The sequence below is a fragment of the Cannabis sativa genome, chromosome 7 (genome assembly GCF_029168945.1).
Source record: "Cannabis sativa cultivar Pink pepper isolate KNU-18-1 chromosome 7, ASM2916894v1, whole genome shotgun sequence".
Classification (NCBI taxonomy): Eukaryota; Viridiplantae; Streptophyta; class Magnoliopsida; order Rosales; family Cannabaceae; genus Cannabis; species Cannabis sativa.
In genome coordinates this window covers 4,826,766-4,842,503 of record NC_083607.1, presented here as the reverse complement: position 1 = coordinate 4,842,503, position 15,738 = coordinate 4,826,766, and the positions used below count along the sequence as shown (strand labels likewise).

Below are 15,738 nucleotides of genomic sequence, written 5' to 3'. Positions count from 1 at the left end.
AGGTCAAGCATTGGTACAATTTATTAAATTTTTATTTTTTTTTTAAAAAAAAAAAGATTAATTTAAATATATCAATAAAAAAAATAACACGTGAATAATGACTTAATATTTAACAGTTAAGTATTTTAAAAATATAACTTGAGTATTATTACGTTAAAAATTAAACTTAAATGTCGCAAAGTAATCCTTTTGAGAAAGTAATTTGCTAAGGGAAATTTGAATTTCTATGCATTTTTTATACCTAAATTAATTATCTAAACTAATACTTATAACTCTTTAAAAAATAGGACTACTTTTACCTAAACCCCAAAATACCCCCCTCATTATTCTCAACCATTTCTCTCTCTTCCTCCTTTCTCTCTCAAATCAAACCCACCAAAACACACTGCCGATCCACCTCCCTTCCACCCAAAACCAACCATCGCAGAACGGCGAATGCCACCTCCGACCGAGACGCCGACGAAGAGCCAACCGAACCCACACCTCCACCACCTCCGACCCTCTCTGAAATCTGAAGAAAAAAAAAAAAAAATTCTGAAACTTTTTTTTTTTTTCCTGCGATTTGAGAGAGGGAAGAAGACAAAGGTCCGATGGTCGGACCTTGGGGGTCCGATGGTCGGACCCATCGGACCCCCAAGGTCCGACCATCGGACCTTTGAAATTTTTTTTTTTTTTTTTGCGATTTTGGAGAGAGAGGAAGAAAGGGTCAGATGGTCGGACCTTCGGGTCCGATGGGTCCGATGGTCGGACCCATCGGACAGAAGGTCCGACCGACTTTAATTTTTTTTTTTTTTTTTCCTGCGATTTGAGAGAGATGGGAAGAGAGAGGTCCGATGGTCGGACCTTGGGGTCCGATTGGTCGGACCCCATCGGACCCCATGGTCCGACCATCGGACCTGGGGTGTGGGATTATTGGGACCGGCTAGATAGAGAGAGAAAGAGAGATAGTTTTAGTTTGGGGGTATTTTTGGGGTTTTGAAAAAAAAGGTATAGTTTTTTTAGGGTTTTAATTATTGGTTTATAAATCAAATTTTTTGATTTTCTAAGCATAGAAAATCAAATTTCCCTTTGCTAATTTAGAATTATAATAAAATTTAAGTGGAAGTCATTGATATGAAATTAGCAAACACCTTTCTTGGTATATTTTGATTTGTTGGTTTAAATTATAAATAAACAACTTAAAACAAGCATAGCATATTTCACACAGGTATGAATATATAATCAGAAAATAGAAATGAGTCAAAATTTGAAGAGGAACGAGAGCTTCTTCCTCTCCTTGCCATTAACAACCCTTTTTATTTTCTAGAAACCTTACACATAAAAGATACTGCAAAACAACAAAACGCAGAAGCAGCTTTATCAATAGTTCTTTAATACGTATTTTTTTTCAACTCTTGGAAGGAACAAAATTATTTCGATGTCTTTCTTGGCTACAGCTTTGTATTCGTGACACTCGTAACCTTATATCTCTACATAAAGGCGGTATATCTAAATATGAATTATATATCATATACATGGTTTATACCTTCATATTCTTAGACCCTCCTCCCTCTGACATCTGTTGATGTCAATATATGCTTGCTTGCCTGCCTGCCAAAGCCAATTTTCGAACATTCACATTCGCATGGTCGTAAGGTTTTATCGACCACATTGATGTCGAAATGCAAGTTTTCCACATCCTGAAGAAGCCGAGAAGAACCAGGATTTAGATTAGCTCATGGAATTAGATGGAAAATATTAAGTTTCTAAAGAGATTGCTATTATTTGAGTTAAACAAGTAATTAACAAATTAGGCACCTTGGAGATTACTTTAATTATACATGGCCATTCAAGAATGACATTAATATTTGACCTGACTCACAGAATCACTTGTCAACTTCATCAGGGATGATGGCTTTTCCTAGATACACTTGTCGCATCTCCTCCCTCCAGATCTGGCAAGCACCGGAGTACAGCATTAATAAGAATTAAGAATTACATTTCTTTGATATGCAGAGCAAACACAAAAGGCAATGGAGGAAGAGAAAGGTAAATCAGAGGCATAGTAATTCTTTGTCGCCATTAAAAGGATTCATACCGTGTCACGAAATTCCACCCGGATATGAGGAACATTAGTTCTGTGGATATCGTTACCGTCAGGTCCTCTTTTGTAGTACTCTTTCCCAATCCAGTGGGACTGAAACAGAAAATTTATCGCTCGAATAAGGTTGAGATACAATCGCTAATTGGTTATTGCACAAGGAAACAAGTACCCTCATAAGTAAGGAGTCACTGCTACAACAAATGTGTGCAATGAACAAAGTACAAACCACTAAGGAGTACAAATACAATACAAATCTCATTTTAATACCACAGATTTCAACAAGACCATTTATAAAGGTTAAAGAATGGATAGTCATTCTGCGGAAGACTGCTCTCTGAAGTGTGGTTTCATACATATATTTGCACCCCTATATGTATAAATGTGTACTATGCAATGTATGCATGCTTATGAGTGTGGGATGAAGCTGTGAATGTTATCAAATATAATTTCCAGAAAATACAGGACTGATGATCTTTGCTGGCAGCTATCCTAATCTTAGGATCCATCACAAACGTCCAGCTCTAAAAAAATTATGGAAATGTGAAAAAGCTTCTTAAGAGATTCCGTGAATTTTCTGGAAATTGGAGCTAAACTCGTATTTTCATTATTGTTATTACTATTATTTTTACCATAAATTACTTCCAAAAGTTATCAGCTTCCCCTACAACTACAAGCAAGGAATGACAATGTTAATACTTACTTTAAGAGCATGTGAAAAACCCGATTGGTAGACAGAATTACGAGCAATCTCACATAGATCACATGAGCTCAGCTTCCATACCTGTAAAGCAGCTTCAAGCCTTTAATACAACTGACATATGATATGGATCAACCACAAAATACCATTCTCAGTAGAGTTTTAGAAAGAGAGACTCACGGAAGCAGCTATGCTATATTCTTCCACCAATGGTTCTTTTGTTAAATGGATTTGAAGAGGATCATCGGTAGAGAGGGAAACATTGAGACCACGTAAGAAGAACATGGGAAAAGGATTCCGATGGTAGTCTAAAAATAAGGAGTTGTTGCTGAGTGGCGACATGGCAAGACCAATCTGATAAGACAAGCAAGTATTGTACCCCCAATAAGAAATCACACAAAGAACAAGTCATTAATAACCCTGAGACAAAGTCTTCATTTTTTCTAACCTGTGCCAGATAATACAGATACTGAAGTACAGGAGATTTTCTTAAATTGATTCCGTGTGCGATATTATGGCATGTCAGAAAGGTTGCAGCAAGGTGATCTATGTCACCAGCCTGAAGGTATCATGAGCACAATGTGAGTACAATTCAATGGCTGTATCAATTAAAAAAAAGGGCGGAATTAATCAATACCTCCCCAGAATGTGGACGGAATTTGATAGTTGTCATTCCCTTCGATTCGCGAAGCTGAAAAACAAATCTATAAGGTAAGCACTTATAAAGCAAGAGACAAAATATAAGGTGTAAGCATCTTGAAATTACACGCAACTCATATCAGAAATACAATACAATAGGCAGCACCAAAAAACAGTTACAGAAAAATATTATACTAGGAAAGAAACTAATATTTCAAGTACGAAGCAACAAATATATACTAAAGATACATATGGCAAAGCTTCTAAATTGTGAAATACCTTGTTTAACGTGTAGAGATTTGCGTAGCAGTAATACACATAGTAAGAAAAGGCAGGATTGAAGGCATTGGTCCACTGATCTGGGGTGGGCATATGTTTTGTAGGGCGTCTTTCAGGCTTGCTTTCATCATCCACTAAATCCAACCCAACAACCTGAAAATTCCAAACCAATTAAAAGTTGAACATTATAGTAGTCAACTGTAGAGTGGAGATAAATAAAGAGCGAAGGATAAATACAAGACGAAAAATTTCAGTATAAGACACTTTTGGTTTTAAGTATAACATGGCACATCTGTAAGTATATTTGTAAAAAAGAGAGAACTCTTTCACATCAAAGCAACCTCTGATAACTGATTAGCATATACCAAGCAATTCTATAAGATTTCAACATTGCAGCAAACTTTGGTCTTTTAATATTAAATATACAAGGAAAAAAAACCTGTTTAAGAAAAACATGCAGCTGAGGATGTGATTCTGGATCCACAGTGACCTCAAATAGAGGAAGAAAGATATTGTCAAGAATATTCTGGAAAGAGGTGACAATTCCCATGTCCTTGTAGATATTGTACAATCTTGGGAGCTGAAATTAAAATAGTACAAATATGAAATGACGGTGTATGTGTGTAAGTATTTGATAATCTATTACAAGAGAAATTGCTAAAGATGTTTCATAGTATTATTTCATGTAAATACCTGAATTAGCCAAACAACATTCTCACTGTACAATTCATTGTTGACTATCCAGCTAGCTAGTTGGTCCCACTCACTTTGCTTCCTACCATATATCGATATCCGGTATTCAGCCATCTGCACGAAAAAGAAAAAAAAAATTAAAAAAGCTTAAAAAGAATTATACAATGACTCAATAGCACAACTCCAGAACTTGATGCTTTGGTCGTCAACTGTATATTGACAATATGATAGCCACTCAATAATATATATTAGAAGTATACTTAATTAGGCTTATCATAAAGATAAGAGATCCGACTGAACAGCATATTAAACATTTAGCATCCGTAAAAACTACTCCAAAAAAACAATTTCAACTCCACCACAGCAATGTTATATTGATCACCATCCAATTTTCATAGTAAATTTTAAAATTTGTCGTGCCACTAAAGCATTTTACTGACAGAAATAAAAGGCACTCTAAGGTGGTGCTACTCAAGACTCTCCTACCAATTAGCTCAGAATACAAACTAGAACCAATAAATGCTAGTCAGGGCCTAAATTTGTGTAAAGGAAATATAATATGGAGCAAGTGAGCTACCTGATATTTGCTTGCCTCAAGATCAGTGAACACCTGTTTTGTCACCTCAGCAAGAAAACGACCTACGCAAAGTGTCAAAAGCAAACCGCAAGTTATAAGATGAATCATCAAGAAGAAAACTGTGTTTTCAATTATCAGAATACAAAATGATCCAAGGATCAATTTTTTATTAAGATGAGCAAAGGGAAGAGAGATAGAGAGAAGAAGAAGCAAGCACTACAGCAAAATGTATTATCAAAATGAACAATAGCTAGAAGGGTTAAAAAAAAGACTGTTGTACTTCGATATAAAGATTAACATAAGACAATTAAAAAGAAAATGGAAAAATATTGATAATAAAAGATTATACCTTGAATAAGATTATCCTGCTTTAGGAAAATTTCTCTGAGCCTACTTTGACCACAGGGATTGTACTTAAGATTAAACTTGTCAAAACGATGGAATGTGCTCTTGTCCGCATGAACATCCAAAAGGTCAACATTCAGATCATACCTGTCCAAGGAGATGCAAAGAAAGATTACACAGTGTAAAAACAAAAACAGACAATTGTAGGAAGTGTGATAACTAGGAATATTATATAATATGAGTAATGATATCTACACCATAAATACAGAAATATTACACTCAGTAACATTGCAGTTTTTCTAATTCACATTTATTTAAACTAAGGCCCACTATTTAAAAAAGCAATGCCACATTCTGTAATAATTGGGTGCACACACATATTTATATTAGATGAGTACAAATTAATAAGCAAATGAAATGATACCCAGTAAGATCGAGACTCTCAAAAACTTCTTTCAAGGTCAAGTATGTGCCGTCTCGAAAGATTACAACCTAAAAACGAAAAAAGTCAAAATTAAGTTTCAGTAAATATACAGTGCTAGGAAGTTTTCGCAAAATAGATAAGATGAATTTTTATTATTAGTTACTGTGTGGATATCTCCACATCAGAGTTAGAAACTTTTTATTGTTAAACAAAGTGAAATTGCACATTAAAGAGAGAGACCGAGAGAGAGATGAAAGAGAGACAAGATCACTTAATAATAACTCAGAAAATTTATATTACCTCATCAGGCTCTTTTCTCAACTTTGACTTAATAAACCTCAAAAGATGTTTCTGATTCATGCATGCTGAGTGATGAACATGTGTATCAACTTTCCTCACATTATAAAAATCACGATGTGGAGCACTTTTTTGAGCCAAAAATTCCCTATCCGCATTAAGCATCAAATGAAGATTGAATTTCTGAATGGCAAACACATAAGGATATTGTCAAGGTACCATAATAACTTTGTAACAAAATAGGTCCATCAGAGTGCAGTTAAGCAATGAAGCACAGCTCAGAAACTTTACCTGTTCTAGAAGATTCAGTCGATGATGACATAAAGTTCTAATATTTCCAGTTGCAATGACACGAAGTAAATGATGCAGGTCAGTGAAGAAGGTTGTAGCATCAGCAACAGGGAAAAGCTCTTCTTTTGCTGAAAAGGATAAAAATGCAAGTAAGAAACTCCAACTCTATTCATACTATTCTTCTTCTTTGTTCTTCCTTTATTTCCTTTCCACTATTCAAATGTGATAGAAAGAGAGACATTCACTTGAACAGACAAAAAGATAGACCAAAAAAGGGTTACAGTTCTTACCATCTTTATTGGGATAAACATGAACAACACCATCTTGCATCTCAAAATAATGCTGCAGAGTAAAATGTAGTTGTTAATGAAAATAACAAAAATATTAAAAAACAAACTTCTTCAGCTGTAGAATGGAATACAAGAGCCAAAATTTCAAACTCACATCAGATTTCCCCTCAGGAGCATAAAAGAATGGAGCTGGATTAGGCTTTGGGGTGCTGGGGTCAGATATAACTTCTTTATCCCAAGGAGCAATTGCCTCGCTGAATAAGTATCTTTTCCTCAACTCCAGGCATTCTTGAATGACAATATAAGACTCCACTTCATCAGGCGATGGAACCTCTGACAGAAAATACAATAAACATTAGTAGAACAAAACCCTTGAAACAAACCCCTTCGATCTCATATTTGCATTCAGTTTGCTACCATCTCAGTAATTTCAAAGTTCAAGGATTTTTTATGAAATTAATAACCTAAAACACATACGCTACTCAGGCCATGAATATCTCAAGAAATATAATGAGTAGAAGCAGAGAAAGATTTCCCCAAAATTAGCCCATTTGATGCATCTATATTATACACGAGAATCACATTCAAATTATCAACTTAAGTAATAACAGCAAACATCACAACTTGTTTTTCAAATACTATTGTATAATATAATTATATGGATGGCCATTTCATAACCAAATCAGATCTCCCTCCTTTTTTGGCGTGCTTTACATACTGTACTAAAATATTTTGTTATGATATCACTTATTATATTAACAATGACCTTGGCCAAACAAACCCAATTGCTCATATAAAAAGAGCATTCAAAATACATAAACAACAAGAAGTGAAAGCCACCACTTAAAGATAACTCCAATAGTTGGGTGGGAGTGTGTGTACGGAGTGGTCCAGATTGGCGTCCATAAATTAACTTATAAAAAAAATTAATAAATTAAACAAAAAATGGGCCAAAATATCCAAGTCAAGGACAGAGGAGAGAGTATCAATACCCATTGGGGTAATTTTAAGCCTAGCAAATGTTTCTTGTTCTGGCTCTTTCCTCAGAATATCAGCTGCAATTGGGTCAGGCTGGACACCGTGTAGATCACCAGATACACTATGTGAGCGGATCATAGTGGGACCTGCTATTGGCAATGGCTCCCCATTTTCCTTAACACGGTCAGGTATATTCTCACATAGGCTTTTATCTGTTCCCTGCATATTCCAAAATTCAAGAATAGTCCCTTGCAATTAAAATTTATTTGCTGTAGATGGGTAAAAATTACAAATGAAAATAACTCCTGTGACTAAAAAGAATATGTTCACAGGACATGCAGGGAGTAATATTTAAAGTTCAAATCAACAGTACAATGATAGCCCCTTGTATAGTTGTTAAATAACTAACCGCATTTCCATTAGTAAGGAGGTATGTAGTGTCTAGTTTAGAATTATCAGTCAAATTGTCATCATCATCTGAACCTTCTACACTCTCGAATGCACTACCACTTGCAACAGGAGACTTGGGAGAAGTTGTCCTCAAAAGGCTACTAGTTCTCTTGGCTGTGGTCGTATGTAAAGCTGACTTCCCTGCATAAAAAATATGTTTGTATGATGTCAATTCACATTATATTGTTATTTATTTATAAATAAATAATCAAGCCTGCAGTGCAAACAAGTTCAGTGCGTACAATACATAATTACCTTACCTATCAAACAAAAGAACCTAAATATATGAAATTCATGTCTTTTTCTGTGTTAGGAAAAAAACCACCAACATAAGAGGAAGTCTAGGCCTAAATAATAAGAAATTATATCCTTTAGTATGTCTTTTTAAAAAAAAAAAAAAAAATCCATCAGTAACAACCACAATTGTTCCTCTTGTTTATTACATGAGGACCTAATAAATTTTCATTGGGTCATTCACCAGATTCTTATTCATAAAATATTATAGGAAAAATCATACATATTAGCATGTAGACTCCAGAATCAGAAACCTTCAAAATCAGACAATTATTATGGATTCCTCTACGCAATCTTTCTAAAAGAAATGAAACAAAACAATTGAATGAAGAAAAATGCTTTAAATCTTATAGAAATTTACATTTTTCTCCGTCAGGGGCTTGAAGAACTTAGATTGTGCTTCTAAGTTCTAATTATTCTTTTTCCTTTCTCTGGTTGTTTAAAATAATGACAAAGCTAAATTCGACTCTGTTAGCCATCGATGTATGCAGGGGCATTCCCAGTATTCAAACACATTACTTCCCCAACTTCCATGTTAACTCTGTTTCCCACTAGCATTAAATACACAGTCAAACACACACAGACACATATATAAACAAAATCCTACACGGCTTTCTACTGCATAACCAAACATCCTTGATACTTCGAAGACGAATATAAACACGTCAATTCATACATATCATCATCTCATACAGAGGCAGTTGAGAACACGCTACTAAACTTCAATAATCCAAAAAAAATTCTAAGCACAGAACCAAATCAAAAGCACGATACCAAAGCCACAACGCATATTACTCTAGTAAGAGGTCCAAATCCATACCTTCAGGAAGTGTATGCAGCCTCGGCAACCCAGACGGAATACCGTCAACATGTAGCAGACCATTCCTCCTATCCTCGCTCTCAATCGCACCGGAGATCGCCATAACATCCGGCATCGACGCCGAGCTTCGCCTATAATAATTATTCCCCTTCCGCCGGGCGTGGCTCCGTCTCCTCTTCAAATGCTGCGGCGAATCGCCGCCGCCTTCATCGGAAACCTCCTCCCTCTCTCGCTCCACGGTCTTGGCAAACTCGAGGAGCTGAGTTAGGGTTTTTCGGTGCATATAATAAGCGGATACGGCGACGAAGGAGGCTCCGACGAGAGCCGCCATAGCCAAATGTAGCGTATAGGAATCCATGACTCGAAGTTTCAGTTTCTCTCTCTAAGAAGGAGAGAGAAATGGAAATGAGAGAGAGAGTGTGAGAAAATGAAAACCCTACAAAAGAGTGAGAGAGAGAGAAGAGAAGGACACACACAACAACAGAGAGTGGTCTGATGGTCTCTCTCTCTCTATCTTTATACCTGCTGCTGTTTTATTCGGGACAAGTGAGGCTTTGTTTCAGTATTTATAGGAAGAGAGAAAAAGCTTAGAGAGAGAGAGAGTAGCTACCAGCACATATTCTCTCTCTATCTCAGTAACTATCATCTTCAATTTTATTTAATTTAATTTTTTTGAAAAAATATTAAATAATATTGGGTGCTTGGATGGAACCTAAAAAGAGTGCATCTATCTACCCTATCAATATTCTAGTGTTCAAACATACATGTTTTTAGGGTGTTATATAAATTTATCAAAATTTATTAAAATTTTACGGCATGTTTTAAATAGCTACCGTAAATCTAAGGCTAGTTATGATTTTTTCTTCTTAATCTTAATATGTACCAAATTATACTTTTTAAATTTTTTTTGGCATTAAAAATTTCTCCTGAACTATTAAAATTGTTAGATTTAAGGATTTTTATCTAATTTTAGTAAAAAAATTCTAACATGAATTAAAGTTCAAGGGACATGATTTAGTACATAACAAAATTTGAGAGTCGTGATTTGGTAGATATCAAAGTCTGAGAAGCATGATTTAGTACATAAACAATCACTAAAACAGTAAAATTGAATGAAATTAGACAAAAGTCCTTAAATCTAACAATCTCGATAGTTCAGAAGAAATTTTTAACGGCCAAAAAAATTTAGAGAGCGTGATTTGGTACATATCAAAGTTTGGGGAGAAAAAAAATACTAATTAGCCTAAATATAATTATAAACAAATTAAATTAAAAAATTCTTTCAAATACCCAAATAAATAGGCATGATAGGTTAGAGGTATGCACATCAGATCCTGCATGCTCAGGACCTCAAAATTATAAAAAATATGTATCAGTATAGATAAAAGTAAAATATTAAATGTTGCCTCTGATTTTGCCCAATATACGTGGACCAACCAGACAAGGACACGTGGATCAAACAACTTAGCATTCAAATTATTTGCTATGTCTTTATGTAATAAGGCAGCATTCGGGACATGCCTCCCGGAGAAGACATAAGGAGCCCCATACGCTCCCGGAAGCCCAAGTAACACTAAGGCATCTCCGCGAGGTGTCAGGCTTCCCCTGAGCAATCAAGTCGCATTTAATGCCACATGGGAGGAAGCGTGTTGGGACTGCTACACGCAATAAAGTCTGACGGCACAACCCCCAATCTGCAGCTACAAAGTAATGATCATTTAAGTCTATCGACGGCTACACTGTGAAGAGTCACATCAGTCAAAAGACAATAAGGACATTCCACATAAAAGCCCTACAGCATCTAGGGATTTGACCATGCATTACTCATGGTATATTCATTGGGAATGTCCAACTTTATGGATATTTACAGATACACTTGTACAATAATTTTGGGGATCACCCCACCAAAAATACTATAAATATCCCATCAAAGCTCATTAAATGGGATCGAGAATCTTGGGTCGCATAAGAGCAAAAAGAGTAAATACTCACCAAGAACATTCTTTGTATTTATAAGAGTGAAACACTCACCAAATACATCCTCTGTATTAAATACATCCATAAATAACAAAGACTCGTGGACTAAGGCTCATTAACGCCCCAACCACGTAAAAGTCCTTCTCTAACTTTCTTACAGCTCTCTAAACTTATAATATTTTATTGGTTGCCGAAAACCTCGGTCAACATTAAATAATAAGAAAATATAACAAAATATTGTTTATTATGAATATTGTTATTAGATACTAGTAGTGTCTACTATTTTTTATAGGTGACGTCTTATGATTGGTTAGTAATATTTCCTAAAAGTTATATTCTTATATTATATGCAATTCGATACTTAATTACACTAATAGTGGTATGACATTGATGAGAGTATTAGGCACCAATAGTGACTTTTTACCAATTCTCGTTTATTATAGTAGTAGAGATTATGCTTTTAAGAGTCTAATGGTATTATTCTTGAAAGATGTTACAACTTTCTACATCATCTAAAAATATAATATTTTATTTTATTTATTTATTACATAATTTTTTACACTATTACGTCTAAAAACACTCTAACAGTATAGCGCCGTTCAAAGATGTTATTATAAATATATTTTTTAAAAATAAAACAAATATATTATGTGTTTTAATTATAAATTGTATAACTTTATTTATTTTAATTTTTTATTAAATAAAATAGAAGATAGCATCAATACAATATAAATAAATTCCTAAAATGACATTTATTCCTCTATATTATCTAATAATATAGCACTCTCATATTTTATCAATTAAATTGTTCAACTAAATAAACGTTCTTTCAAATTTAACTTTTGGACATGCTATAAGCAAAAGAAGTTAAGAATCAATTCCCAATATCTAACTTTAATTTTTTTTAAAAAAAATATTTAATGTTTAGCTATGGATAATTAAATTTTAGAACTCCTAAAAATTTTAAAATTGTTTACCACTACAAAATTATTATTTTGATAATTAAATATTAATATAGTCTCAAAATTATATATTTTTTTTTTTCTTAGCCATAGAACTTTGAATGCACATTTTTCTTATAGGGATGGCCCCGCCAGGACCCACCCCTAATGAGGCGAGAATTCCCGAATTAATGGGGAACGGGGCGGGGACAAGATCAAATTTTGTCCCCAAATGTTAAACGGGGGCAGAGACGGGGATGACACTCTCCACCCCGGTGGGGACCCGTTTAATTTATTAATTATGTTGTTATTTTTATTTTATATTTTATATATAAGTTTATATTTTTTTAAGTAAATTAATATTATTTTTACAATTTTTGAAGTTGTGTTTTTGTATAATAATTACTATATTAAATAGTAAATAATGTGTAATATTTTATCTTTTATGTAATTTAATAATGTTATACATTTAAATTTTTAAAATAAACTTTATTTTTACAATAGGAGATTCCCCACCCCGTCCCGCCTCATTAGGGAATTTCTCGTCCCGTCCCCGATAGAGAATAAGCAGGGATGAGGATTAAAATCCTTAACTGGGATGGAAACAGGAAAAATACTCCCCGCTAATTCCCCGCCCGTGTGCATCCCTTTTAGCTTAGCATATTAATGGACAATAGGATTCCATAGTGATATAGTATATATGATACAACCATATGTCTTGGTACTTTTGCTCAAATCTTATGCGTCTTCTATGTCATTCTTTTTTTTTTTCACTTTTACATACTTCAAATAAGGTTTTAATAATTTTCTTTTGGATTATCACCAGTAATACTTTGTACTTTCTTATATGTTAATATTATTATTGATACAATTAAATATCAAATCTCATACAATTTAATATAATAACTTTTAAAAAATATTACTAACTAATAATAAAGTCATACATCTAAAAAAATATTAAACACACTGATATTCAATAGCAATATTATATCTACTTTCAACCATCTCACATATTAACATGGTTTGCAAGATTCAAAGTATAAGATATGCACCTTTAAAGGCACATCATCATCGATATCATCTTAAGAGGTGCAAATAAATAATTATAAATATTCCATTAGTTAATTATATTTAACATTGGACAAATTGATTGTGTGTAAGTTGATAATTGATTTAAAGGATTTCACAAGTTGACTTGAGTTATGAATTGAATTGTTTGTGACTGTGTATTTATAGTAAACTCCACTTAGTTATAATTTAAGATAGATACATGAGTCATCTCATGACTTGTCACGTAATTTTTGTGGAGAAAGTCAAAATATTCAAGGTAGTATGATTAAAAAGTAATCACCAATTTTTTAGGGAGAATTGTTAAAAAAAGTACTATGCTACCTTACTCAGTATCATATTATTATTGGTGTAATTAAATATCAGTTTTCATATAAGTTTTTAACAAAAAAAAATTTAAAAAATATTACTAATTAATCGTGAACCGTCATCTATAAAATATATTGAATATTACTGATGCCCAATTATTTGATGAAAAAATGTGCAATGTTAAATTTTGAAAATAATTATAATAAGAGAGTACATACATGTGTGGTTGGATTGGATGTATTTTTGATGTTGAAAGTAATCAATATCTAATTTTATTTTATTTTTTGAAAGCATTTGCCATTATCAAAACACCAAGAGAAAGTCTTCAAAGAGAAAAAAGAGTACTAATCAGATAATGTATATAAATATAATTTTTAAAAAAATATTATTTTAAAAAAAATGATAGTAATAAAACAAATTACATAAATTGTAATTTTTTGTAAATTTTTTTATGCTTTTACGTTTAATATTTTTTTATATATTTTTATAGTATTAGACAGATGTTACGTGCCAAGTCACGTATGTTCTATAATGACACAAGAAAATCACATGAAAAACAGCATCAAAACAGCATAAAAATAATAATATATAAATAATGAAAAATTAACAGTAAAATAACAAGAGTACAACATAAAAATATATCAAAAGACTGCACATTTTATGTAAATAAAATCTAAAAACTGTAAAAATATTTAAAATTTTTTACGTATTTTTGTAATTTTTTTGTTGTTTTTGTGTTTTTTTTTTTAAATAATCCTTACATTTATGTTATAAGTTTAATAAAAAAATAATATAATAATAAATAATATATCTTCTTATGTAATTTTTAGTTTTCTTAGAGAATTAAGTAATTTTTAATGTGGTGCCAATAATAATCTACAATTTTATAGTACATTTGCTAATAATTTTTTAATTAGTTTTTTATTTCTTTAATTAGAAAAATAAAAATGTTTTCCAAAAATATAGTTTATAAAACTGTTTTTACTTTTCAATTTTTTAATTGAGAATCAAAATTTTAAAAATTTTAAAAACAAAAAAATTTTTTTTTTTTTAAATAGATTTTTTCTTAATCAAGATTTTGGACTCTAACCCTAATCTGGATCTTGGGACACAAACTCCTGCCCTGGCCCCAATTCCAGTCTCAAACCACAGCCCCGACCCTAGACATGGACTTGAATCCAATTTAAATAAAATCAAAAAATAAAAATAAAAATGAAATTATAGGATACACTTTTATTTTCCGTTTTTAAAATTAAAAAATAATAGTGATTATAGAATATATTTTTATTTTTTAAAAAACATAAATTTTATTTTTATTTTTGTGATTAAAAAATTAAAAAACAAAAGTATACCAAACAACGCCTTATAATGTAAAAATTATCTAAAAATAAATCTTTAAAATAAATTATAAGATTTATATCAAATTATGAATATATCAAAGCACATTAAATTAAAATTTTAATGAACGACTCATTCGAAATGTTTTAATGATTTTTATGATGTAGAAAATCTACCCTCAAATTAAGTACACGATCAATGTCATATTTTACATGTGTGATTCTATAAAATATATATATATATATATATGAAAATTTGGCATCTCAAAATTACTTTTTGGTTTTTTAATAGCATAATAGATGATAATATTTCTTTATTTATTACAAGTCTTTAACAGCTGGTTTGGTCGGAGTTGGATATCCTAAAATAATAATTTAAAATACTTTTGGATATGCTTTCTTGCAAATATGGACATTAACAATAATATTATTTATTATTACTAAATATTATTCTTTTGGCACTAGGAATTTCTTTTACTTTTTTATCCAAATCTTTTAGGGATAAATTCCAAAGAAGGAGAAAAAAAAATAAATATCATTTTAGATTCTGTGTTTTATAAAAATTATTAATTGAACACTCTGTTTTGTTAAATGACAAAAAAGACTCTATATTTTTTAAAATTATATAAATAGGACCCTAAACTGATTTTTTATCAAAATAAAACTTAATAATAATATGATCTAGAGATATTATGATAAAACTAGTTATATTTCTTGTATCTGTTCATGCTAGATATTGCCTTAAAGTTGTTTACATTAAAAAATAAAATTTTTAAAAATTGAGTTAAGGGTCTTATTTTTACTATTTTAAAAAATATAAGGTCTATTTTATCATTTAACAAAACACAAAATTCAATTAATAACTTTTACAAATTTTTATTATTAAAACTAATTCCATGTTAAGTAACTCTAAAATTTGTTAGTGATCAACACATTCTTATTTAAATAC

The 15,738-nt window shown here is 31.9% G+C and overlaps 1 protein-coding gene across 3 annotated transcripts; it reads right to left on the bottom strand.

Annotated features, from left to right (window-relative positions):
- Positions 1–1,235: 1,235 nt before the first annotated feature.
- LOC115697031 (AMP deaminase) lies at positions 1,236–9,789 on the bottom strand. 3 transcript variants are annotated; one of them, XR_004007861.2, is made up of 20 exons: positions 9,158–9,786; positions 8,003–8,184; positions 7,608–7,812; positions 6,770–6,948; positions 6,616–6,667; positions 6,326–6,453; positions 6,038–6,217; positions 5,738–5,805; positions 5,318–5,460; positions 4,969–5,030; positions 4,392–4,505; positions 4,138–4,278; positions 3,699–3,851; positions 3,418–3,471; positions 3,229–3,339; positions 2,961–3,134; positions 2,784–2,864; positions 2,078–2,176; positions 1,798–1,934; positions 1,236–1,679 (listed from the first exon to the last, which is right to left on the bottom strand). XR_004007861.2 is itself a non-coding variant. In XM_030623928.2 (20 exons), exons 1-19 carry the CDS (start codon positions 9,513–9,515, stop codon positions 1,866–1,868), a joined length of 2,553 nt encoding a protein of 850 aa, XP_030479788.1. In that variant the 5' UTR covers positions 9,516–9,789; the 3' UTR covers positions 1,236–1,679; positions 1,853–1,865. The 3 variants fall into 3 exon arrangements, 2 of the variants coding, with proteins under 2 accessions (XP_030479788.1, XP_030479787.1); XM_030623928.2 differs by having other exon boundaries at positions 1,853–1,934; positions 9,158–9,789; XM_030623927.2 differs by having other exon boundaries at positions 1,862–1,934.
- Between the last annotated feature and the right edge of the window lie 5,949 nt (positions 9,790–15,738).

Coding starts and splice junctions, on each gene's coding strand:
- LOC115697031 (XM_030623928.2), bottom strand. CDS start 9,515: ATGGATTCCTATACGCTACATTTGGCTATGGCGGCTCTCGTCGGAGCC. Junction 7,813..8,002: donor TCCTTACTAATGGAAATGCG/GTTAGTTATTTA, acceptor TGGAATATGCAG/GGAACAGATAAAAGCCTATG. Junction 3,340..3,417: donor TCCGTCCACATTCTGGGGAG/GTATTGATTAAT, acceptor TGATACCTTCAG/GCTGGTGACATAGATCACCT.